This window comes from Protomyctophum parallelum (assembly GCF_964188405.1).
Source record: "Protomyctophum parallelum genome assembly, chromosome: 9".
Classification (NCBI taxonomy): domain Eukaryota; kingdom Metazoa; phylum Chordata; class Actinopteri; order Myctophiformes; family Myctophidae; genus Protomyctophum; species Protomyctophum parallelum.
In genome coordinates, this window is record NC_139706.1 from 51,824,524 (window position 1) to 51,851,397 (window position 26,874).

Below are 26,874 nucleotides of genomic sequence, written 5' to 3' on the forward strand. Positions count from 1 at the left end.
GTGAGAACCACTGATATAGAAACATGAGGTTTAACCCTGTGAGAACCACTGATATAGAAACATGAGGTTTAACCCTGTGAGAACCACTGATATAGAAACATGAGGTTTAACCCTGTGAGAACCACTGACATAGAAACATAGGGTTAAATGGGTAATATACAGACGGAACACAGAACATGGGTTTGATACGTGTGTACATCACCGCGCGGTCAAACTGTTTTGAAAACCGTGTTTTACGTTTTCTGTCTTGCAGAGCGTTCAGTCCATCCGTCAGCAGAGCTCTACTGCCCCTGGTGGAGGAGCGGGGGCGCTGCGTCCGTTCAGGAGCCGAGTCATGGACTCATGGAGTGCCACGGCTAACGCTAGCGGTGGCGCTAACGCTAGCGGTGGCGCTAACGCTAGCGGTGGCGCTAACGCTCGGCGCTGGGAGCGTGCGGCCTCCTCCTCCGCCAACGCCACGAGGCCGGCCTCGCTTCCCGGGGTGTCGCGCGTCGTGTCAAAGGTCACCATCCCCTCCTTCCTCCTCTCTCCCCCCCCTCCCCCGCCCAGCTCCGGAGGAGGAGGAGGGGGGGGCAGGGGCGAGTCGTCACCGTCGTCACGCTACTCCAGCACAGAGACGCTCCGAGACGACGAGGAGGAGGAAGTGGCTAACGCTAAGGCTGACACTAAGGCTAAGGCGTTGTGGTTTAGCAGGGCGGGAGCGTCCGCTGCTAGCACCGCTAACAGAGCCGCGGCGGCGGCTAGCATATCGGCGATGTGCGTCGGCAGCAAGACGTACCGCGGGAACTTCACCGTGTACCGCTCGCCCAGCTTCGGACACGGCGATGACTTCTCTCACACTCCCGCCGCTAGGCTCCGCCTCCTCCCCAGGGCAGGGGAGGGGCCGAAGGCGGAGACCACACCCACCTCCCCCTCCTCCTCCTCCTCCTCCTGGGCACTGAGGGGGAGGCTGCCGGGAGGGGGAAGGGGGGGGGGCATCTCTACGTCCAACCCCGACATCGCGGGCTCTTCGTCGGACGACCGGGCGACGCCCCTCGGCCTCCTGAAGGCCGACCTCTCTGAGCTCAAGGTCAAGAGGCGGAGCAAAGCGACGGCGGAGGAGGAGGAGGAGGGGGGCGGTCCCTCGTCTGTCTACAGGTAGGCCCGCCCACAATCATTACATCATCATCTCCTGATGGAGGCGCTAGCGCCTCCTAGGTACAGCAATTAGTAGTGTGTCGTCTAATGATGACGTACGATGATGAGAGCGCCCCTCACTTCACACGGGTGTGATTTTTTACCTTCGATAATCGCAATTAATTGTGCATAATAATAATAATGATAATAATAATGAATTGTGCATGATCGTCAATCGTTTCCATGTCGCGTCCTCACTTTCGTCTTCAATGTTTTTAACTCAATGTTTGTGTTAACACAAACCCTCAAAGATGGACACAGGAGTGGCTAGCGCCCCTCAAAGATGTCTGTACATTTTCAAACATTTTTCAGAAATAGCTGATCATGAACATGAACATGATATAATGTCCATTTGCTGAAAAATGAACATTTTAATTAGGAGGACAGCAGAGGTATGTAATAGTCCCCTCAGGAAGAAAACGTCTTCATTCCATGGAGAACATTCCTAATTCAGCGGAGAACATTCCTAATTAATTTGTTTTGGTTGCAAAGGATGTCATTCAAACCCTGCCCACAGTGACTCAGTCAGGATCTTAGAGTATATATTCATTAAGGTGGATTTCTCCTCCCTTGCATTAAGGTGGATTTATCCTCCCTTGCATTAAGGTGGATTTCTCCTCCCTTGCATTAAGGTGGATTTCTCCTCCCTTGCATTAAGGTGGATTTATCCTCCCTTGCATTAAGGTGGATTTATCCTCCCTTGCATTAAGGTGGATTTCTCCTCCCTTGCATTAAGGTGGATCTCTCCTCCCTTGCATTAAGGTGGATTTCTCCTCCCTTGCATTAAGGTGGATTTCTCCTCCCTTGCATTAAGGTGGATCTCTCCTCCCTTGCATTAAGGTGGATCTCTCCTCCCTTGCATTAAGGTGGATTTCTCCTCCCTTGCATTAAGGTGGATTTTCTCCTCCCTTGCATTAAGGTGGATTTCTCCTCCCTTGCATTAAGGTGGATTTCTGCTCCCTTGCATTAAGGTGGAGTTCTCCTCCCTTGCATTAAGGTGGATCTCTCCTCCCTTGCATTAAGGTGGATTTCTCCTCCCTTGCATTAAGGTGGATTTCTCCTCCCTTGCATTAAGGTGGATTTCTCCTCCCTTGCATTAAGGTGGATCTCTCCTCCCTTGCATTAAGGTGGATTTCTCCTCCCTTGCATTAAGGTGGATTTCTCCTCCCTTGCATTAAGGTGGATCTCTCCTCCCTTGCATTAAGGTGGATTTCTCCTCCCTTGCATTAAGGTGGATCTCTCCTCCCTTGCATTAAGGTGGATCTCTCCTCCCTTGCATTAAGGTGGATTTCTGCTCCCTTGCATTAAGGTGGATTTCTCCTCCCTTGCATTAAGGTGGATTTTCTCCTCCCTTGCATTAAGGTGGATTTTCTCCTCCCTTGCATTAAGGTGGATCTCTCCTCCCTTGCATTAAGGTGGATCTCTCCTCCCTTGCATTAAGGTGGATCTCTCCTCCCTTGCATTAAGGTGGATTTCTCCTCCCTTGCATTAAGGTGGATTTCTCCTCCCTTGCATTAAGGTGGATTTCTCCTCCCTTGCATTAAGGTGGATCTCTCCTCCCTTGCATTAAGGTGGATTTCTCCTCCCTTGCATTAAGGTGGATTTCTCCTCCCTTGCATTAAGGTGGATTTCTCCTCCCTTGCATTAAGGTGGATCTCTCCTCCCTTGCATTAAGGTGGATTTCTCCTCCCTTGCATTAAGGTGGATTTATCCTCCCTTGCATTAAGGTGGAGTTCTCCTCCCTTGCATTAAGGTGGATCTCTCCTCCCTTGCATTAAGGTGGATCTATCCTCCCTTGCATTAAGGTGGATCTCTCCTCCCTTGCATTAAGGTGGATCTCTCCTCCCTTGCATTAAGGTGGATTTTCTCCTCCCTTGCATTAAGGTGGATTTCTCCTCCCTTGCATTAAGGTGGATCTCTCCTCCCTTGCATTAAGGTGGATCTCTCCTCCCTTGCATTAAGGTGGATCTCTCCTCCCTTGCATTAAGGTGGATTTTCTCCTCCCTTGCATTAAGGTGGATTTATCCTCCCTTGCATTAAGGTGGATTTCTCCTCCCTTGCATTAAGGTGGATTTTCTCCTCCCTTGCATTAAGGTGGATTTCTCCTCCCTTGCATTAAGGTGGATCTCTCCTCCCTTGCATTAAGGTGGATCTCTCCTCCCTTGCATTAAGGTGGATCTCTCCTCCCTTGCATTAAGGTGGATCTCTCCTCCCTTGCATTAAGGTGGATTTCTCCTCCCTTGCATTAAGGTGGATTTTCTCCTCCCTTGCATTAAGGTGGATTTCTCCTCCCTTGCATTAAGGTGGATTTCTCCTCCCTTGCATTAAGGTGGATTTCTCCTCCCTTGCATTAAGGTGGATTTCTCCTCCCTTGCATTAAGGTGGATTTCTCCTCCCTTGCATTAAGGTGGATTTCTGCTCCCTTGCATTAAGGTGGATTTCTCCTCCCTTGCATTAAGGTGGATTTCTCCTCCCTTGCATTAAGGTGGATTTATCCTCCCTTGCATTAAGGTGGATTTCTCCTCCCTTGCATTAAGGTGGATCTCTCCTCCCTTGCATTAAGGTGGATTTCTGCTCCCTTGCATTAAGGTGGATCTCTCCTCCCTTGCATTAAGGTGGATTTCTGCTCCCTTGCATTAAGGTGGATCTCTCCTCCCTTGCATTAAGGTGGATTTATCCTCCCCTGCATTAAGGTGGATCTCTCCTCCCTTGCATTAAGGTGGATTTCTCCTCCCTTGCATTAAGGTGGATTTCTCCTCCCTTGCATTAAGGTGGATTTATCCTCCCTTGCATTAAGGTGGATTTCTGCTCCCTTGCATTAAGGTGGATTTCTGCTCCCTTGCATTAAGGTGGATTTATCCTCCCTTGCATTAAGGTGGATTTCTCCTCCCTTGCATTAAGGTGGATTTCTCCTCCCTTGCATTAAGGTGGATTTCTCCTCCCTTGCATTAAGGTGGATTTCTCCTCCCTTGCATTAAGGTGGATTTCTGCTCCCTTGCATTAAGGTGGATTTATCCTCCCTTGCATTAAGGTGGATTTCTCCTCCCTTGCATTAAGGTGGATTTCTCCTCCCTTGCATTAAGGTGGATTTCTCCTCCCTTGCATTAAGGTGGATTTCTCCTCCCTTGCATTAAGGTGGATTTCTCCTCCCTTGCATTAAGGTGGATTTCTCCTCCATCCACTTGCATTAAGTTGCTCAAAAGCGCATGAGGCGATTTCACTGCTCCCTCTGTGTAGGAACAGAGTGCATTCTGGGATGGCTTGCCCCAATAACATGAACGCGCTGGCTATCATGGCTATCGCGAAATGATAGATGTTAGTACCTAGACTACCTACTTATTACTGCCTACTGGTACCTAGACTACCTACTTATTACTGCCTACTGGTACCTAGACTACCTACTTATTACTGCCTACTGGTACCTAGACTACCTACTTATTACTGCCTACTGGTACCTAGACTACCTACTTATTACTGCCTACTGGTACCTAGACTACCTACTTATTACTGCCTACTGGTACCTAGACTACCTACTTATTACTGCCTACTGGTACCTAGACTACCTACTTATTACTGCCTACTGGTACCTGGTTCCAACGTTCAATGCAAAATTAAAAAAATAATAAACCTAAACAATGAATTCTTTAAAAGCAAATATTTGTGATTAAAATGAGTTCTATGTGTGATGGTGATAGGACGGGGTCGTGGAGGGGTCACGGTGACCAGGCGGGGTCATGGAGAGGTCAGTCGCCAGCCGTTTCCCGCCGTCCGTCGCTGAAGGAACTGACCGCCACGCTGCGCCGAGCCAAGTCCTTCACCTCCTCCTCCTCCTACAGCGCCCCCCAGAGGAGCAGCTCCCAACTGCAGCTGGACCCCGACCAATCAGAGCGAGGGGGGAGTGGCCTCTCAGACACACGGCGAGCAGGTGATGAAGATAAAGAAAACCTTTTTTTTCCGTTGATTTATTTTCATTAACCCATTCTGACCTGAGATCAGATTCATACGAGGTTTCCACTGGACACACACTGGTCTGATTAACCCATTCTGACCTGAGATCAGATTCATACGAGGTTTCCACTGGACACACACTGGTCTGATTAACCCATTCTGACCTGAGATCAGATTTATACGAGGTTTCCACTGGACACACACTGGTCTGATTAACCCATTCTGACCTGAGATCAGATTCTAAAAATGTCAGTCGTTCTTCGATTTTTCAAAAATAGCAGACCTACAAGCTCATAGCGCGCCACTCGGTGGCGCGCTATGAGCTTGTAGATCTGCTATTTTTCAATAGCTAAAGCATGACATGATGCTAACACCAAAATGGGTTCCCGTTCAGAATGGGTTAAATGGAAATGTGTCTTTGGATCAGCGGTAGAGAGTGGCCGGATGGGAACCGTGAGGTTCCCGGTTCGATCCCTGTGGTGCTCCCCCAGAGTTAGTGTGGAAGTGTCCTTGAGCAAGACTCTGAACCCCTGATTGCTCCTGATGTGCAGGTTGGTGCCTTGCATGGTTACAGCCGCCATCGGTGTGTGAATGGGTGAATGTAATGCACCATCTATGTAAAGGTGTGTGAATGTGTGTGTGAATGGGTGAATGTAATGCACCATCTATGTAAAGGTGTGTGAATGTGTGTGTGAATGGGTGAATGTAATGCACAATCTATGTAAAGGTGTGTGAATGTGTGTGTGAATGGGTGAATGTAATGCACCATCTATGTAAAGGTGTGTGAATGTGTGTGTGAATGGGTGAATGTAATGCACAATCTATGTAAAGGTGTGTGAATGTGTGTGTGAATGGGTGAATGTAATGCACAATCTATGTAAAGGTGTGTGAATGTGTGTGTGAATGGGTGAATGTAATGCACAATCTATGTAAAGTTGTGTGAATGTGTGTGTGAATGGGTGAATGTAATGCACAGTCTATGTAAAACGGCTTGGATAAGGACTCTATATAAATGCACCATTTACAATTACATAAAATAAGTAACACAATGCATTAAAATACTATATAAAATGCATTCACGTAACGCAGCGACAGTGATCATGGGCCGTGTGGCGATGATGTGGTTGAACTACCTATTTAAACGTAACACAGTGACAGTGGGGATGAGGTGGGGGAACTATTTAAACGTAACAGTGACAGTGGGGATGAGGTGGTGGAACTACCTATTTAAACGTAACACAGTGACAGTGATCATGGGCGGTGGAACTACCTATTTAAACGTAACACAGTGACCATGAGGTGGTGGAACTACCTATTTAAACGTAACACAGTGACCATGAGGTGGTGGAACTACCTATTTAAACGTAACACAGTGACCATGAGGTGGTGGAACTACCTATTTAAACGTAACACAGTGACCATGAGGTGGTGGAACTACCTATTTAAACGTAACACAGTGACCATGAGGTGGTGGAACTACCTATTTAAACGTAACACAGTGACAGTGATCATGGGCGGTGTGGGGGAACTACCTATTTAAACGTAACACAGTGACAGTGATCATGGGCAGTGTGGGGGAACTACCTATTTAAACGTAACACAGTGACCATGAGGTGGTGGAACTACCTATTTAAACGTAACACAGTGACCATGAGGTGGTGGAACTACCTATTTAAACGTAACACAGTGACAGTGACCACGAGGTGGTGGAACTACCTATTTAAACGTAACACAGTGACAGTGACCACGAGGTGGTGGAACTACCTATTTAAACGTAACACAGTGACAGTGACCATGGGCGGTGTGGGGGAACTACCTATTTAAACGTAACACAGTGACAGTGATCATGGGCGGTGTGGGGGAACTACCTATTTAAACGTAACACAGTGACAGTGACCATGAGGTGGTGGAACTACCTATTTAAACGTAACACAGTGACAGTGACCATGAGGTGGTGGAACTACCTATTTAAACGTAACACAGTGACAGTGACCATGAGGTGGTGGAACTACCTATTTAAACGTAACACAGTGACAGTGACCACGAGGTGGTGGAACTACCTATTTAAACGTAACACAGTAACCATGGGCAGTGTGGGGGATGAGGTGGTGGAACTATTTAAACATTATGTTATTTAAAATGTCCACGGCAGTATTGGCACAAAAACGACACAAGACTTCTAACCTTTTATTCTTCGTTTTCGCTCATTTCACCCTAGGTGGGAGTGGCCTGGAGCGAGGGGGGAGTGGCTTCCTGCCCGACAGGGAGGTACAAAGTGACGGAGGAGGCGGAGACTTCCGTGTGGGCAGGTTGGTGTGATGTCATATCGTAACCGTATGATGTCATATCGTAACCGTATGGCCATAACGACGGAGGCCTTTTCAGGGATATGGTGTATTTATATACATGCTTTTATTCTTTTGTAGAACGACGTATTTTGGCCTAAATGTTACTCCTTTTTCTTTACCTTGTAGGTAACATAGAACAATATATGTTAATGACGTTAAGAAGACTTAGAACACTTTCCTGGGGGTCTTTATGTGTTTAATATGTGGTTTTAGATATATTTTTTAAAGATTTTAGCAGTGAGCCCAGAGTGTCTCTGATGTCATGGACTACAATTCCCATAATGCTTTGGTGCACTGCTCCTCCTAGTGGATAGGGGGGAGGGGCTGTCTTACTGAGACAACATGAGAAAAATGGTAAATGGTGCATTTATATAGCGCCTTTATCCAAGGTGCTTTACATAGATTGTGCATTACATTCACCCATTCACACACACATTCACACACCTTTACATAGATTGTGCATTACATTCACCCATTCACACACACATTCATACACCTTTACATAGATTGTGCATTACATTCACCCATTCACACACACATTCATACACCGATGGCAGCTGAAGCCATGCAAGGCACCAACCAGCACACCGGGAGCAATTTGGGGTTCAGTGTCTCGCCCAAGGACACTTGGACATGTAGACAGGAGGAGGAGGAGCCGGGATTCGAACCGCCGACCCAGGGATCATTGGACGACCTGCTCTACCTCCTGAGCCACAGTCGCCCCTCAGGAAGTAAGTGAGCCCAGTGTCCATGACATCAGAGACACTGGGCTCACTGCTACAATATAAAATATATAAAACCACATATTACACACATAAAAAAAGGGTGAAGTCAAGTAACTTGAACAATACTCATAGAAAACACATGAAAGAATCTGTGATGCTGCTTGAAAAAAACCCATTGTATATTCTTTCTACAGGTTGGTGGGAGGAGCTGGAAGGAGGCGGGGCTTAGCGTTTGCTGATGACAATGATGACGACGACGATGGGGGCGTGGCCTTAAAGGACCGCGACGTGCAGGAGGCCAAGCGGCAGGTGATCCGCGACATCTGTCAGATGACCAGTCACATGACCGGTCACATGACCAGAGAGGAGGAGGAGGAAGAGGAGGAGCCTGACGACCATGAGCAGAAAGGGAAGGAGGCGGGGCTTAAGGATAAGAGGGGCGGAGTCACGGAAGACACCAAGGTAAGGGAGAATGCCCGCGTTATCACCTATAGCCTCGGTTCACAGGCTTTTATTTTGTAGTAGCCTCGGTTCACAGGCTTTTATTTTGTAGTAGCCTCAGTTCCCAGGCTTTTATTTTGTAGTAGCCTCGGTTCACAGGCTTTTATTTTGTAGTAGCCTCAGTTCCCAGGCTTTTATTTTGTAGTAGCCTCGGTTCATAGGCTTTTATTTTGTAGTAGCCTCAGTTCCCAGGCTTTTATTTTGTAGTAGCCTCGGTTCCCAGGTTTTTATTTTGTAGTAGCCTCAGTTCCCAGGCTTTTATTTTGTAGTAGCCTCTGTACCCAGGCTTTTATTTTGAAGTAGCCTCGGTACCCTTGATGGGCCAGGCTACCCGCCCCTTTAGACCAGAAAGCACGCTGGCTGGGCCAGGCTACCCGCCCCTCTAGACCAGAAAGCACGCTGGCTGGGCCAGGCTACCCGCCCCTCTAGACCAGAAAGCACGCTGTCTGGGCCAGGCTACCCGCCCCTTTAGACCAGAAAGCATGCTGGCTGGGCCAGGCTACCCGCCCCTCTAGACCAGAAAGCACGCTGGCTGGGCCAGGCTACCCGCCCCTCTAGACCAGAAAGCACGCTGTCTGGGCCAGGCTACCCGCCCCTCTAGACCAGAAAGCACGCTGGCTGGGCCAGGCTACCCGCCCCTCTAGACCAGAAAGCACGCTGGCTGGGCCAGGCTACCCGCCCCTCTAGACCAGAAAGCACGCTGGCTGGGCCAGGCTACCCGCCCCTCTAGACCAGAAAGCACGCTGGCTGGGCCAGGCTACCCGCCCCTCTAGACCAGAAAGCATGCTGGCTGGACCAGGCTACCCGCCCCTCTAGACCAGAAAGCACGCTACATTTCACTTTACTCATTATTATTTGCTCATAGTTAGTTAGCCCGGGTAGCGGTATACAGACTTTAAATATTCTCTGGAAAATACACTCACATTTATATTTTATAAATCAGCTAAACTAAGCTAAGCTAAACTAAGATTAAGATAAGCTAAGCTAAGCTAAGATAATTAATTAATTTACATTTTTAAAAGAAACAAAAATAATCTAAATGAATCGGAGGCTCATGAGGTCTAAAACCTACCTTGACCGAAATTACGTTTTCTTTCCTTTTCTCCAGAGAGATCTACACAGAGATGTGGAGAGAGACCCCCCCAGGGACCCCCCCATGGACCCCCACAGGTACAATAACCATCTCTTAATTAACACTTATGTGAGATAATCACAATTTATCTTTGCATAATCATCAATTGTTTGTGTTGGAAAATACAACCATTTAAATCCATTTTCCAAAGAAGTAACATGGTGTAAATAGTTGATCAACTATTACCCACTAAACATTACCCACTAAACATTACCCACTAAACATTACCCACTAAACATTACCCACTAAACATTACCCAATAAACATTACCCAGGGAGCGTTCGGCAGAAGAACGAGACGACTCCAGTCTGACGGACGAGGGCATTGTGACCGAGGAGCCAGAGTTGGGCGACCCGCCATTCCACGCCTTCCTTCTGGGGGGCCAGGGGCCAGGGGCCAGGGACCATGTTTCATGGCCCCCGGGCGGAGGGGCCAGGGACGTTCTGGGGCAGCCCGTGACCGTCTGGAAGCAGTCCGCGCTCCACCAGACAGACGGCCTGACGGAACAGAAGACAGAGGACAACGAGGCCAGCGATATGTCTACGCCCAACGCTAAGGCTACGCCCAACGCTAAGGCTACGCCCAACGCTACGGCTACGCCCAACGCTAAGGCTACGCCCAACGCTAAGGCTACGCCCAACGCTAAGGCTACGCCCAACGCTACGGCTACGCCCAACGCTACGGCTACGCCCAACGCTACGGCTACGCCCAACGCTAAGGCTACGCCCAACGCTACGGCTACGCCCAATGCTAAGGCTACGCCCAACGCTACGGCTACGCCCAACGCTAAGGATACGCCCAACGCTAAGGCTACGCCCAACGCTACGGCTACGCCCAGCGCTACGGCTACGCCCAACGATACGCCCAACGATACGGCTACGCCCAACGATACGCCCAACGATACGGCTACGCCCAACGATACGCCCAACGATACGGCTACGCCCAACGATACGCCCAACGCTACGGCTACGCCCAACGCTAAGGATACGCCCAACGCTAAGGCTACGCCCAACGCAGCTCCACGTCCGTCTCTCAGGTACAGATGAGCTGTGTGAGAACTTCATTGACGAGCGGGCGGGGGGTGGGGGGGTCATTTGCCATGGTGTTCTATGGTATGTACTATTCAGATTCCCTCAAGGTGTTCTATGGTATGTACTATTCAGATTCCAAGGTGTTCTATGGTATGTACTATTCAGATTCCCTCAATAGATAGAGTTCCTCTAGTGTCGAGGAGTGACTCTTCTTTTCACTAGCAACATGCTAGTTGAACTGTTAGCATGTTGAACAACATGCTAGTTGAACTGTTAGCGTGTTGAACAACATGCTAGTTGAACTGTTAGCATGTTGAACAACATGCTAGTTGAACTGTTAGTGTGTTGAACAACATGCTAGTTGAACTGTTAGCATGTTGAACAACATGCTAGTTGAACTGTTAGTGTGTTGAACAACATGCTAGTTGAACTGTTAGCATGTTGAACAACATGCTAGTTGAACTGTTAGCATGTTGAACAACATGCTAGTTGAACTGTTAGCATGTTGAACAACATGCTAGTTGAACTGTTAGCGTGTTGAACAACATGCTAGTTGAACTGTTAGCATGAGCTGTTAGCATGTTGAACAACATGCTAGTTGAACTGTTAGCATGTTGAACAACATGCTAGTTGAACTGTTAGCATGAGCTGTTAGCATGTTGAACAACATGCTAGTTGAACTGTTATACACTAGCAATGTTTTCGTCAATATCAACAAGCAATGTCAATTCTCAATGTTGACACTTTTCCATAGAGAAGGATCAACTCCTTGTTGTTTAGAAAAGTCAGATCGTCAGCGACCTCTACTGGTCAACATAACTAAATCCTCCAATCACAGCCCTCCTTGGCTTCACATGGTGCTTTCTCCCCTGTGAGAAGTCTTTTCTGAAAACAAACATGGCGGCTGCAGCGCAGTGGACACGGAAGACAAGGAACTGGAATTTATAACTTTTTATTCTGGTAAGTGACCATTTAGTATTATTATTATTATTATTATGGTAAGTGACCATTTTGAGAACAACTGTTTGGGTGAAAATTATTCAATACACTTAAAACCGAATTGTAGGCGTTTATTTTGCCGTCAAATTCGTCATTGAGCGTTTATATTAATTTATAACGGCCGTGCTTGTCTGCGATAGATGGCGCTACAGATGGACGTTTTGACAGTGCTGAAACAGCCGTTCATAATATTTACTATCGAAACCATCACTGAACATGTCATTATATTTAGCTACTTTTATTTGTCTTTGAAAAAGCCTCCGTGGTCTAGTTCCACTGCTATTAAAACCTCCCTGTGTTTGTATTAAGCGGCATACGTTTTCAAAAGGGGGTCAAGTGTCAATTTGGGGGTCCTTAGTTGACAGGAAAAGTTTGAGGTTCTCAAACTAGTGCATTGTCAAGTTCTGTCTGGAAACCGCCAGGAATCTTTGACCTGTGGGTATTCCAGGAGAGTAGCTAGTTCGATTTCACTAATATGTATGTATGTGTGTGTGTGTGTGTGTGTATGCAGTGGCGTGCACAGATAGACACTAGGGGGTGCTAGAGCACCCCCTGCCCTTTTGGCAATGTGCCCTTTTGAGAAGAAAAAAAGGCCGGGAACCCCTTTTGGTGTTGGCATTGTATTATGCTATTGAAAAATAGCAGATCTACAAGCTCATAAAGAACGAAACATAGCTTTTTCAGAAAACTGTCGGGATGTGGAAGAACATTTTTAGAATCTGATCTCAGGTCAGAATGGGTTAAGCCGGCAACCGGCCGGTTCCACGTGCTAGGTTGCCCTTTTTTTTTCACTTGAGCACCTGCCCCTCTAAATGTCTGTGCACGCCACTGTATGCATGTATGTGTGTATGTATTTGGTTAAAATGGGTAGGGTTTAAAAAAAGGCAAGAGTTTGCTCTGGTGCACTGGCCTAAAAGTGGGTCCTTAAAAACTGCTAAAACTTCTGAAATGTATGTATGTGTGTATGTATTTTAAAATACCTTCATATATTTAAAATGAGTCCAAAATAGGGTTACCAGTGAAGGGCGAACTGCCTATTCACTGGGGACTATGCAAGGCAGAGGCGTCCACCCCCCTGAGTCCAAGTTTAAGCTAGACCGCATACCTAAACCATACTCTAAAACCCAATGGTAAAATGGATATAAAAATGGACATTAATAAAACAACCTAAAACCATACAGGAGTAAAAGTTCACAGCAAGGCCTGGATACCATTTATTTATTTTACAGAAAAAGGAACAGAAAGGGGATAAAAATCAACTTCTTTCATTAAGACCAGTGGGTGTTACAGTTTGTAATTTGTTTATCCATCTGTGTTCCATGAGTTTCCGCTGTCCACTGGTCCAACGGACTCCACATTCCAGACCTGAAATGATGAGGTTAGCGATAGGATGGGATTGAAAGTGTGTGTACAGAGTTGTGTGTATGTCTGCTCGTTGGATGTGATATAAGTGTTGTTTGAGGCGTGTTTCTAGTGTGTGTCCGGTTTCTCCTATGTAGTGTTTGTGACATTGTGTGCAGGTGATGATGTAAACTATATTGGGGGTGGTCAGAGACAGGGGGTCCGTGATGGGGGAGGAAGTGTGACTATGGGGGTTGTTGATGAATTTGCAGGGTTTAAAATGGAGTGTATGTGGCTGTGGGGGCTTAGGAGGTAAAGTGGAAAATTTGGAATGCACAAGGAGGTCACCCAGGTTCCTATTCCTTCTAAGTGCCGAGATTACCTGATGTGTTTGTAATGGGGGGTAGGATTGTTGTGTAGTAGTGAAATTCTGTTTAAATTTGTGGTGTAGTGGTTGGAGTGTATGTGAAAATGTGGTTATGAATGGGAGTAGAGTTGTAATGGTAGAGGAGCCGATGGCCTGGATGGTGGGAGAAGAAGAGTTGGAGGAGGGAAGACCTAGAGGAGAGGGTAATGTGTGGGCCCCGTCCAGGTCCGTCCCTGTCCCCGCGCTGTGTTATGCAACGTAAGTTGTCCAGAATGTGTTTTATTACCACTGACACCTGCAGGATGTCTGTCTGGGCCACCTTTTGGCATGCTCAAATTTAGAAATCAAAATATTTATATTAAAAGTAAATGTCCTGTCTGTGGATGCCAAAAATCCAGATAGATAGGGGGGGGGGGGGGGGGGGGGGGCTCTACTATAATAATGGTGTGATTATCCAAGATTTCACAGAACCAATTCACTTGATGGAGCAGAGAAGCATTGTGACGTTTAACCCATTCTGGGCCGGGCACCCATTTTGGTGTCAGCATCATGTCGTGCTTTAGCTATTTAAAAATAGCAGATCTACAAGCTCATATCGCGCCACCGAGTGGCGCGATACGAGCTTGTAGGTCTGCTATTTTTTGAAAAATAGAAGAACGACTGACATTTTTAGAATCTGATCTCAGGTCAGAATGGGTTAATCAGAACCAGTGTGTGTCCAGTGGAAATCGCGTATGAATCTGATCTCGGGTCAGAATGGGTTAAGGAATGCAAAAAAATAAAATCAAGGATAGGTTTATGTTACAACACGTAGACTGGATGTGAAGGATAATGCCGTGTTTAACTGATGTGTTGTTGGTTTGCTTTCTTGCAGTTGGAGGTGGATAAGAACAGTGTTTCAGCGTGAACACAAGGCTGTGGAGGTGGATAAGAACAGTGTTTCAGCGTGAAGTGAACACAAGGCTATGGAGGTGGATAAGAACAGTGTTTCAGCGTGAAGTGAACACAAGGCTGTGGAGGTGGATAAGAACAGTGTTTCAGCGTGAAGTGAACACAAGGCCGTGGAGGTGGATAAGAACAGTGTTTCAGCGTGAAGTGAACACAAGGCCGTGGAGGTGGATAAGAACAGTGTTTCAGCGTGAAGTGAACACAAGGCCGTGGAGGTGGATAAGAACAGTGTTTCAGCGTGAAGTGAACACAAGTCTGTGGAGGTGGATAAGAACAGTGTTTCAGCGTGAACACAAGGCTGTGGAGGTGGATAAGAACAGTGTTTCAGCGTGAACACAAGGCCGTGGAGGTGGATAAGAACAGTGTTTCAGCGTGAAGTGAACACAAGGCTGTGGAGGTGGATAAGAACAGTGTTTCAGCGTGAAGTGAACACAAGGCTGTGGAGGTGGATAAGAACAGTGTTTCAGCGTGAAGTGAACACAAGGCCGTGGAGGTGGATAAGAACAGTGTTTCAGCGTGAAGTGAACACAAGTCTGTGGAGGTGGATAAGAACAGTGTTTCAGCGTGAACACAAGGCTGTGGAGGTGGATAAGAACAGTGTTTCAGCGTGAACACAAGGCTGTGGAGGTGGATAAGAACAGTGTTTCAGCGTGAAGTGAACACAAGGCTGTGGAGGTGGATAAGAACAGTGTTTCAGCGTGAAGTGAACACAAGGCTGTGGAGGTGGATAAGAACAGTGTTTCAGCGTGAACACAAGGCTGTGGAGGTGGATAAGAACAGTGTTTCAGCGTGAAGTGAACACAAGGCCGTGGAGGTGGATAAGAACAGTGTTCCAGCGTGAACACAAGGCTGTGGAGGTGGATAAGAACAGTGTTTCAGCGTGAAGTGAACACAAGGCCGTGGAGGTGGATAAGAACAGTGTTTCAGCGTGAAGTGAACACAAGGCTGTGGAGGTGGATAAGAACAGTGTTTCAGCGTGAAGTGAACACAAGTCTGTGGAGGTGGATAAGAACAGTGTTTCAGCGTGAAGTGAACACAAGGCCGTGGAGGTGGATAAGAACAGTGTTTCAGCGTGAAGTGAACACAAGGCTGTGGAGGTGGATAAGAACAGTGTTTCAGCGTGAAGTGAACACAAGGCCGTGGAGGTGGATAAGAACAGTGTTTCAGCGTGAACACAAGGCCGTGGAGGTGGATAAGAACAGTGTTTCAGCGTGAACACAAGGCCGTGGAGGTGGATAAGAACAGTGTTTCAGCGTGAAGTGAACACAAGGCTGTGGAGGTGGATAAGAACAGTGTTTCAGCGTGAAGTGAACACAAGGCTGTGGAGGTGGATAAGAACAGTGTTTCAGCGTGAAGTGAACACAAGGCCGTGGAGGTGGATAAGAACAGTGTTTCAGCGTGAAGTGAACACAAGGCTGTGGAGGTGGATAAGAACAGTGTTTCAGCGTGAACACAAGGCCGTGGAGGTGGATAAGAACAGTGTTTCAGCGTGAAGGCTGTGGAGGTGGATAAGAACAGTGTTTCAGCGTGAACACAAGGCCGTGGAGGTGGATAAGAACAGTGTTTCAGCGTGAAGTGAACACAAGGCCGTGGAGGTGGATAAGAACAGTGTTTCAGCGTGAAGTGAACACAAGGCCGTGGAGGTGGATAAGAACAGTGTTTCAGCGTGAAGTGAACACAAGGCTGTTGAGGTGGATAAGAACAGTGTTTCAGCGTGAAGGCTGTGGAGGTGGATAAGAACAGTGTTTCAGCGTGAAGTGAACACAATGCCGTGGAGGTGGATAAGAACAGTGTTTCAGCGTGAAGGCTGTGGAGGTGGATAAGAACAGTGTTTCAGCGTGAAGTGAACACAATGCCGTGGAGGTGGATAAGAACAGTGTTTCAGCGTGAAGTGAACACAAGGCCGTGGAGGTGGATAAGAACAGTGTTTCAGCGTGAAGTGAACACAAGGCTGTGGAGGTGGATAAGAACAGTGTTTCAGCGTGAAGTGAACACAAGGCCGTGGAGGTGGATAAGAACAGTGTTTCAGCGTGAAGTGAACACAAGGCTGTGGAGGTGGATAAGAACAGTGTTTCAGCGTGAAGTGAACACAAGGCTGTGGAGGTGGATAAGAACAGTGTTTCAGCGTGAAGTGAACACAAGGCCGTGGAGGTGGATAAGAACAGTGTTTCAGCGTGAAGTGAACACAAGGCTGTGGAGGTGGATAAGAACAGTGTTTCAGCGTGAACACAAGGCCGTGGAGGTGGATAAGAACAGTGTTTCAGCGTGAAGTGAACACAAGGCCGTGGAGGTGGATAAGAACAGTGTTTCAGCGTGAAGTGAACACAAGGCTGTGGAGGTGGATAAGAACAGTGTTTCAGCGTGAAGTGAACACAAGGCCGTGGAGGTGGATAAGAACAGTGTTTCAGCGTGAACACAAGGCCGTGGAGGTGGATAAGAACAGTGTTTCAGCGTGAAGTGAACACAAGGCCGTGGAGGTGGATAAGAACAGTGTTTCAGCGTGAAGTGAACACAAGGCCGTGGAGGTGGATAAGAACAGTGTTTCAGCGTGAAGTGAACACAAGGCCGTGGAGGTGGATAAGAACAGTGTTTCAGCGTGAACACAAGGCTGTGGAGGTGGATAAGAACAGTGTTTCAGCGTGAAGTGAACACAAGGCCGTGGAGGTGGATAAGAACAGTGTTTCAGCGTGAAGTGAACACAAGGCTGTGGAGGTGGATAAGAACAGTGTTTCAGCGTGAAGTGAACACAAGGCTGTGGAGGTGGATAAGAACAGTGTTTCAGCGTGAAGTGAACACAAGGCTGTGGAGGTGGATAAGAACAGTGTTTCAGCGTGAAGTGAACACAAGGCTGTGGAGGTGGATAAGAACAGTGTTTCAGCGTGAAGTGAACACAAGGCCGTGGAGGTGGATAAGAACAGTGTTTCAGCGTGAAGTGAACACAAGGCTGTGGAGGTGGATAAGAACAGTGTTTCAGCGTGAAGTGAACACAAGGCCGTGGAGGTGGATAAGAACAGTGTTTCAGCGTGAACACAAGGCCGTGGCCAACAGCCAGAAGTCAGGTGGATAAGAACAGTGTTTCAGCGTGAACACAAGGCCGTGGAGGTGGATAAGAACAGTGTTTCAGCGTGAACACAAGGCCGTGGATAAGAACAGTGTTTCAGCGTGAACACAAGGCCGTGGCCAACAGCCAGAAGTCAGGTGCTGGGTCAGATGATGTCTACGTCCCGGAATGGAAGTTCTACAGACATTACAGGCATTTGAGCCACGCCACCACCACCAAAACTAAAGAATATTTATTATTGTTGGCATTTGTTCACAATTCCATGCTGTGTTGATGTTGGAGAGATAACCAAAATAAACTGTCTTCTACTTTCTCTAATTGTGTAGACTTCTTGTAAATTAAGTAATGCAGGTATATAATAATATTACGGGTCCATTTGGTTTCATTTTTCAGTCTCGAGTTAAATATCGATAAGCGTCCATTTGGTCCACACGTCCATTGTAGGTCTGCTATTTTTAATAGCAGACCTACAATATAACGACTGACATTTTTAGAATCTGATCTCAGGTCAGAATGGATTAATCAGACCCAGTGTGTGTCCAGTGGAAACCTCGTATGAATCTGATCTCAGGTCAGAATGGGTTAAGGCAGCATAGTCTTCACCCTCCATTTCCCCCCCAACTCTGGAAGTGTCATAACATTGTTTTTTACCAGAACAATGCATCTTGGGAAACATGTTGCCTCTTGCGCAAAATACTGTTGCCCTGCGTCTCATCATGTTGCCTGTTGTTGTTGATGTTGTTGATAATATTGACGAAAACATTGATAGTGTATCGAGGCCTTTAGCGTGTTGAACAACATACTAGTTAGGGTTAGAACTGTCGTACTGTTACTTACTGTTTTGACACACTAGGGGGAGTGAGGCTTTTGCGAAATCTGCGAAAAATGTGAAAACATGCGAAACATTTAAAGTTTTTGCATTTTTCGCAAACTGTTGATCCCTAATTGTTTAACCACTCCCCCCGATGTTTTAACCCCTCCCCTCAGGGCTGACAGTGATTGCATCATCATGGACGGTAACCAGACGCCCCGCAGTAGCTCCGCCTCCCAGCAGGGGGCGGCGGGCCTGGAAGCCCCTCCCACCTCGAGCGCCACCCACCGCCGACGCAAGTTCTCGTCCGGTAACAACAACGCAGCAGGTATGAGCCTGGCACATTTAGCATTAGCATTAGCGTCATCACACCACCAGTTACAGGTACGAGACAGACACATTTAGCATTAGCATTAGCGTCATCACACCACCAGTTCCAGGTACGAGACAGACACATTTAGCATTAGCATTAGCGTCATCACACCACCAGTTCCAGGTACGAGACAGACACATTTAGCATTAGCATTAGTGTCATCAGACACAATTTAGCAAACTAAATTGTAAATTGTATTGAACCATGCTAACCATGCTAGTGAACCATGCTAACCATGCTAACCATGCTATTGTACAGGCTCAGACTGCAGTAACGGCAGCAGCGTAGATGCGGTGAAGGCAGAATACGCGGCACAGCGCTCCCTCAGTGACCCCATGCCTCAGCGGCGCCGCCCGCTGGCCCACCAGGGCAACAACAACGCTTTCTGCTCCGTGGAGCTGGGTACACACACACATGCACGCACACGCTCGCGCACACACACGTGTATATATATATATATATATATATATATAAAAACATGCACACAGTGGGGAGTGTGTGTGTATTTATTTACGCAGATCAGAAATGAACTTACAAACTTTCCCTTTAAAGGAAGCGTGTCTCCAGCCGACTCCTCCCCCTCCTCCGCGGCCGGTGGAACCGGCCTATCGGAATACGCGGGGGCGGGCAGCACAGCAGCCAGCGACCTATCGGTGAGCAGCACAGCAGCCAGCGACCTATCAGTGAGCGGCAGAGCGGCCAGCAGCGACCTATCGGTGAGCTGCAGCAGCGACGGCGGCCTGCGCGACGCAGAGGACGAGAGCCGCGGTGAGGGGGGCGTGGCCACGCGGCGGGCGGTCACCCGCGGGGAGCGTCTCAACGGCAGCAAGACGCCCAGGCAGAAGTCTCTGAGTGACCCCAGGGGCCACGCCCCCAGGGGCCACGCCAAGGTTAGTCTCTGAGTGACCCCAGGGGCCACGCCCCCAGGGGCCACGCCAAGGTTAGTCTCTGAGTGACCCCAGGGGCCACGCCCCCAGGGGCCACGCCAAGGTTAGTCTCTGAGTGACCCCAGGGGCCACGCCCCCAGGGGCCACGCCAAGGTTAGTCTCTCAGTGACCCCAGGATCTCAGTCACCAGATCCCATCTGTGCATTCAGACTGATTCTAACAACTCAACGCAAAGCCGCCCTGCATCGACATATCCGTCCATAACCAAACGTGGTAACCAACAACAATCTGACCAAAAAGTTAGGAGCGCACACAGTAGGGAGTTGCTGACCACGGGAGACTAACTTTAAAATAGAAAGGAGAGGTTGCACAGCTCGTAGTCCCAATGCCAAAAAATACTTTTTATTATACAATACAATAAAAAATAGTTTTTGGCATAGGGGACTACGAGCTCTCCTTTTCTATTTTAACCAACAAAAATCTCACATTGCAGATAGGACTGCGTCTATCCGTTCTCTACCATTACGCCAGAAATATCCTCATGAATGGACTTGTTTCTGTACATTTATAAGTTTATAATATTGTTGTTTCTGTACATTTATAAGTTTATAATATTGTTGTTTCTGTACATTTCGAGGAGTTTAGAATATTGTACCGAGGCATCCTCCTTGCTTCAAAGTTTATAGAATAGGTTCATGGAAATGATTTGTTTTGTTTAATTTTCGTTCACAATGATAACCTTCTTGGACCACACCCTCCCCCAGAGCGACGGCCACGCCCAGTTCAAAGGTCACCAGCTCGACGAGCCACTCAGCGAGCTGGATCACCGCGGTCACTTCCTCTCGCCCGCCAGCAGCGAGCCAATCATCAGCGAGCGGAGGGAGGAGTTATGGGAACCGCAGCCAATCATCAGCCAGCGGAGGGAGGAGTTATGGGAACCGCAGCCAATCGGCAGCGAGCGGAGGGAGGAGTTATGGGAACCGCAGCCAATCGGCAGCGAGCAGAGGGAGGAGTTATGGGAACCGCAGCCAATCAGCAGCGAGCGGAGGGAGGAGTTATGGGAACCGGAGCCAATCGCAACACAGGTGACCAAAAATATTGATTTCAGTGAAGCTTTCTGACAAATGTATATAAAATATATAAACATTTAAAATATATTATTCTTAACTCTTAGACTGTAGGATTAATTACAACCCTTAAGGAACCATGATGTCCCTTTTTACCGACACCAAGATTAAAATAAGAACTGAATTCACAGAATATCACAAAGTAACTGAAAAACATGTTATTTCAACGGTAGTGGATGGAGAGAGAGAGAGAGAGAGGGGATTTTTGTCCAACCACAAAACTGCAACCAATGGGGGCGAAGAGGGGCAGAACCAGGGGCGGGACTTTACAAAGGGTGAATTGGGTTTTAGGGTTTGGGCGAAGGGATAATTCTATGAAGATAAGTAAAAAGAAAATAAAGAAAAGAAAAACATCTAAAAGAGAATCAGTCTCAATGTGTCTTTACTGGTCAACGATGTCTGCCGAGGACTTAATTAACTTCTTTTTTATGATCTCCCAGACTGCCAACAACGCCATTAACGCCTTTTTAAAACGTGTATTTATTTTTTTAGAAAAAAAAAATAAATAAATAAAAAATGTATAGAATTAGAAATTGGCGGTCAGGGCCTTTTTTTGCGCCCCCTAGTGACGATGGATGAGTTAAATATAAAGGTTAAATTAAAGGTATATTCAGTGATTTCACTTAATTCAAATATCACTTATTTTTTTGTTTTGTTGTGATAATTCTCTCTACTATAGAGTGTGCTGACCATATAAGGAGTTCCTCCCTGGCCCCAGTTAACCCCTGGGGGTCAAAAAAACCTTAGGTTTCGTTTTTGGCTCTCTATCCTGATTGGATGAAAGGCTTAGGTCCCAGCCAAAAACGAAACCTAAGGTTTTTTGAGTGAAATCACTGAATATACCTTTAAATAAACGTCTGAAGTGGCTCTATGTGACTAAAACAACTGACCCCCCCTCCCCCTCTCCCCCCCGCCCCTATCTCCCCCCCAGCCCCCCCCGTTACCTCCCAGATCCAAACATGTCCGCCACGCCAGCCAACCGCCTCCTGCTGCCTTCATCCCCATCTGCCCTCCTCCTCCTCACCACCACCAGAGGAAGGCAGGAGGAGGCGGACCTCTGGTGGTCCGGCCTGCTCTGGGGACCCCCTGCGTCCTGGGTCGGGGTCCGGGGACCCTCCTGGGGACCCCCTGCATCCTGGGTAGGGGTAGGCCTGTTGCAAATTATGATAATCGCGATTGTTTTTGCATAATCGACATGCTAAAAAGTGTCATTTTCAAACGTTTTTTCAAAATCAGTAGGAATAGCAGATCTGCAAGCCTAGAACACGTAGTTGTAAGCTTGTAGCTTTGGAAAGATTATTCTTCTAAATCTGTTAAATGTGTCAGTGAATTATTTGTATATTTAAGGTATATTTATGTGTATTTAAGGTATATTTATGTGTATACTTATGTATATTTAAGGTATATTTATGTGTATATTTATGTATATTTAAGGTATATTTATGTGTATATTTATGTGTATTTAAGGTAGGCCTATTTGTCATATCTTATCATATAATTCTTCGTATATTTAATGTAGACCTATTTGTCATATGGGTTAGGGTTAGGGGCCTATTTGTCATATTATGCTCCTGTGCAAATTGAAATACAAATTGTAACGTTCCAAAATGTTCAATGCAAAACAAAACACAATTCAAATCATTAATCGCACATTATTTGTTTGACAACCGAATGGTCAACGTAACAGGTGTTAAATACTGTGTTGTGATTGGTGTAGGTGAACGTAACAGGTGTTAAATACTGTGTTGTGATTGGTGTATAGGTGGAGGACGTGGTCCATGCCTGGAGGAGACCCCCCCCAACCAGGAGGCTGTGGTCAGCGACCGCTTCGTCATGACGCTGACCGGCCCCCCTCCTCCTCCCCCCGAGGCCCCGGGGGGGCCCGAGGCTCCGTGGGCCCCCGAGGGACCAGGGGGACAGGGTCCCGTTGGAGCTGAGGGGTAAGAATGATGTCACCAATTATCACACTCAGCCACCAGGGTTGTTTTATCACACTCAAGGCCTATTCATAGTCTGGATTTTCGGTGGTGAGCTGACCACCGCAACGTCATGTTGTAGTTCGGTGGTCACCTCAGTGACGTCATGTTGTAGTTCGGTGGTCACCTCAGTGACGTCATGTTGTAGTTCGGTGGTCACCTCAGTGACGTCATGTTGTAGTTCGGTGGTCACCTCAGTGACGTCATGTTGTAGTTCGGTGGTCACCTCAGTGACGTCATGTTGTAGTCCGGTGGTCACCTCAGTGACGTCATGTTGTAGTTCGGTGGTCACCTCAGTGACGTCATGTTGTAGTTCGGTGGTCACCTCAGTGACGTCATGTTGTAGTTCGGTGGTCACCTCAGTGACGTCATGTTGTAGTTCGGTGGTCACCTCAGTGACGTCATGTTGTAGTTCGGTGGTCACCTCAGTGACGTCATGTTGTAGTTCGGTGGTCACCTCAGTGACGTCATGTTGTAGTTCGGTGGTCACCTCAGTGACGTCATGTTGTAGTTCGGTGGTCACCTCAGTGACGTCATGTTGTAGTTCGGTGGTCACCTCAGTGACGTCGTGTTGTAGTTCGGTGGTCACCTCAGTGACGTCATGTTGTAGTTCGGTGGTCACCTCAGTGACGTCATGTTGTAGTTCGGTGGTCACCTCAGTGACGTCATGTTGTAGTTCGGTGGTCACCCCACCACCGAAAATCCAGACTATGTATGAGCCTTTAGTCACCAGGGTTGTTTTATCACACTCAGTCACCAGGGTCCCAGCTATATATAAATGGGGGTCAGTAGCCTCTGCATGTCAAACTGGGGGTCCTTTTCAAATGGGGTCTTGCCCTGAACATTAATTTCAGGGCAAGACCTCGACCTCGCGCGTGCCGCCTCGGCCCCCAGCCTGGTACCGCCTCGGCCCCCAGCCTGGTACCGCCTCGGCCCCCAGCCTGGTACCGCCTCGGCCCCCAGCCTGGTACCGCCTCGGCCCCCAGCCTGGTACCGACTGGGCCCCCAGCCTGGTACCGCCTCGGCCCCCAGCCTGGTACCGACTGGGCCCCCAGCCTGGTACCGACTGGGCCCCCAGCCTGGTACCGCCTCGGCCCCCAGCCTGGTACCGCCTCGGCCCCCAGCCTGGTACCGACTGGGCCCCCAGCCTGGTACCGCCTCGGCCCCCAGCCTGGTACCGCCTCGGCCCCCAGCCTGGTACCGCCTCGGCCCCCAGCCTGGTACCGCCTGGTACCGCCTCGGCCCCCAGCCTGGTACCGCCTTGGCCCCCAGCCTGGTACCGCCTCGGCCCCCAGCCTGGTACCACCTCGGCCCCCAGCCTGGTACCGACTCGGCCCCCAGCCTGGTACCGCCTCGGCCCCCAGCCTGGTACCGCCTCGGCCCCCAGCCTGGTACCGACTCGGCCCCCAGCCTGGTACCGACTCGGCCCCCAGCCTGGTACCGACTGGGCCCCCAGCCTGGTACCGACTGGGCCCCCAGCCTGGTACCGCCTCGGCCCCCAGCCTGGTACCGCCTCGGCCCCCAGCCTGGTACCGCCTCGGCCCCCAGCCTGGTACCGACTGGGCCCCCAGCCTGGTACCGCCTCGGCCCCCAGCCTGGTACCACCTCGGCCCCCAGCCTGGTACCGACTCGGCCCCCAGCCTGGTACCGACTCGGCCCCCAGCCTGGTACCGACTCGGCCCCCAGCCTGGTACCGACTGGGCCCCCAGCCTGGTACCGCCTCGGCCCCCAGCCTGGTCCCGCCTCGGCCCCCAGCCTGGTACCGCCTCGGCCCCCAGCCTGGTACCGCCTCGGCCCCCAGCCTGGTACCGCCTCGGCCCCCAGCCTGGTACCGCCTCGGCCCCCAGCCTGGTACCGCCTCGGCCCCCAGCCTGGTACCGCCTCGGCCCCCAGCCTGGTCCCGACCTGGCCCCCAGCCTGGTACCGACTGGGCCCCCAGCCTGGTACCGCCTCGGCCCCCAGCCTGGTACCGCCTCGGCCCCCAGCCTGGTACCCGCCTCGGCCCCCAGCCTGGTACCGCCTCGGCCCCCAGCCTGGTACCGCCTCGGCCCCCAGCCTGGTACCGCCTCGGCCCCCAGCCTGGTCCCGCCTCGGCCCCCAGCCTGGTACCGCCTCGGCCCCCAGCCTGGTACCGACTGGGCCCCCAGCCTGGTACCGACTGGGCCCCCAGCCTGGTACCGCCTCGGCCCCCAGCCTGGTACCGACTCGGCCCCCAGCCTGGTACCGCCTCGGCCCCCAGCCTGGTACCGCCTCGGCCCCCAGCCTGGTACCGCCTCGGCCCCCAGCCTGGTACCGACTCGGCCCCCAGCCTGGTACCGACTGGGCCCCCAGCCTGGTACCGCCTCGGCCCCCAGCCTGGTACCGCCTCGGCCCCCAGCCTGGTACCGCCTCGGCCCCCAGCCTGGTACCGCCTCGGCCCCCAGCCTGGTACCGCCTCGGCCCCCAGCCTGGTACCGACTCGGCCCCCAGCCTGGTACCGACTCGGCCCCCAGCCTGGTACCGACTCGGCCCCCAGCCTGGTACCGACTGGGCCCCCAGCCTGGTACCGACTGGGCCCCCAGCCTGGTACCGCCTCGGCCCCCAGCCTGGTACCGCCTCGGCCCCCAGCCTGGTACCGACTGGGCCCCCAGCCTGGTACCGCCTCGGCCCCCAGCCTGGTACCGACTCGGCCCCCAGCCTGGTACCGCCTCGGCCCCCAGCCTGGTACCGACTCGGCCCCCAGCCTGGTACCGCCTCGGCCCCCAGCCTGGTACCGACTGGGCCCCCAGCCTGGTACCGCCTCGGCCCCCAGCCTGGTCCCGCCTCGGCCCCCAGCCTGGTACCGCCTCGGCCCCCAGCCTGGTACCGCCTCGGCCCCCAGCCTGGTACCCGCCTCGGCCCCCAGCCTGGTACCGCCTCGGCCCCCAGCCTGGTACCGCCTCGGCCCCCAGCCTGGTACCGACTGGGCCCCCAGCCTGGTACCGCCTCGGCCCCCAGCCTGGTACCGCCTCGGCCCCCAGCCTGGTACCGCCTCGGCCCCCAGCCTGGTACCCGCCTCGGCCCCCAGCCTGGTCCCGACCTGGCCCCCAGCCTGGTACCGACTGGGCCCCCAGCCTGGTACCGACTGGGCCCCCAGCCTGGTACCGCCTCGGCCCCCAGCCTGGTACCGCCTCGGCCCCCAGCCTGGTACCGCCTCGGCCCCCAGCCTGGTACCCGCCTCGGCCCCCAGCCTGGTCCCGCCTCGGCCCCCAGCCTGGTACCGCCTCGGCCCCCAGCCTGGTACCGACTGGGCCCCCAGCCTGGTACCGACTGGGCCCCCAGCCTGGTACCCGCCTCGGCCCCCAGCCTGGTACCGACTCGGCCCCCAGCCTGGTACCGCCTCGGCCCCCAGCCTGGTACCCGCCTCGGCCCCCAGCCTGGTACCGACTCGGCCCCCAGCCTGGTACCGACTGGGCCCCCAGCCTGGTACCGCCTCGGCCCCCAGCCTGGTACCGCCTCGGCCCCCAGCCTGGTACCGCCTCGGCCCCCAGCCTGGTACCGCCTCGGCCCCCAGCCTGGTACCGCCTCGGCCCCCAGCCTGGTACCCGCCTCGGCCCCCAGCCTGGTACCCGCCTCGGCCCCCAGCCTGGTACCACCTCGGCCCCCAGCCTGGTACCGACTCGGCCCCCAGCCTGGTACCAGCCTCGGCCCCCAGCCTGGTACCGCCTCGGCCCCCAGCCTGGTACCCGCCTCGGCCCCCAGCCTGGTACCCGCCTCGGCCCCCAGCCTGGTACCGCCTCGGCCCCCAGCCTGGTACCGACTCGGCCCCCAGCCTGGTACCGACTCGGCCCCCAGCCTGGTACCGCCTCGGCCCCCAGCCTGGTACCGCCTCGGCCCCCAGCCTGGTACCGCCTCGGCCCCCAGCCTGGTACCGACTGGGCCCCCAGCCTGGTACCGACTCGGCCCCCAGCCTGGTACCCGCCTCGGCCCCCAGCCTGGTACCGACTCGGCCCCCAGCCTGGTACCGACTCGGCCCCCAGCCTGGTACCGCCTCGGCCCCCAGCCTGGTACCGCCTCGGCCCCCAGCCTGGTACCGACCCGGCCCCCAGCCTGGTACCGACTGGGCCCCCAGCCTGGTACCGCCTCGGCCCCCAGCCTGGTGCCG

At 51.0% G+C, this 26,874-nt stretch overlaps 1 protein-coding gene across 1 annotated transcript in view; it reads left to right on the forward strand.

The window, feature by feature from the left end:
* Positions 1 to 26,874, forward strand: part of arhgef17 (Rho guanine nucleotide exchange factor (GEF) 17) — an 81,300-nt gene that overhangs the window by 4,953 nt on the left and 49,473 nt on the right. The window contains exons 5-16 of the mRNA XM_083772462.1: positions 254 to 1,137; positions 4,872 to 5,101; positions 7,343 to 7,433; positions 8,392 to 8,659; positions 9,807 to 9,868; positions 10,105 to 10,866; positions 18,565 to 18,716; positions 19,020 to 19,163; positions 19,314 to 19,651; positions 20,413 to 20,733; positions 21,707 to 21,920; positions 22,538 to 22,715. Coding sequence (XP_083628588.1) covers positions 254 to 1,137; positions 4,872 to 5,101; positions 7,343 to 7,433; positions 8,392 to 8,659; positions 9,807 to 9,868; positions 10,105 to 10,866; positions 18,565 to 18,716; positions 19,020 to 19,163; positions 19,314 to 19,651; positions 20,413 to 20,733; positions 21,707 to 21,920; positions 22,538 to 22,715 — 3,644 coding nt within the window. The remainder of the gene's footprint in view (positions 1 to 253; positions 1,138 to 4,871; positions 5,102 to 7,342; positions 7,434 to 8,391; positions 8,660 to 9,806; positions 9,869 to 10,104; positions 10,867 to 18,564; positions 18,717 to 19,019; positions 19,164 to 19,313; positions 19,652 to 20,412; positions 20,734 to 21,706; positions 21,921 to 22,537; positions 22,716 to 26,874) is intronic.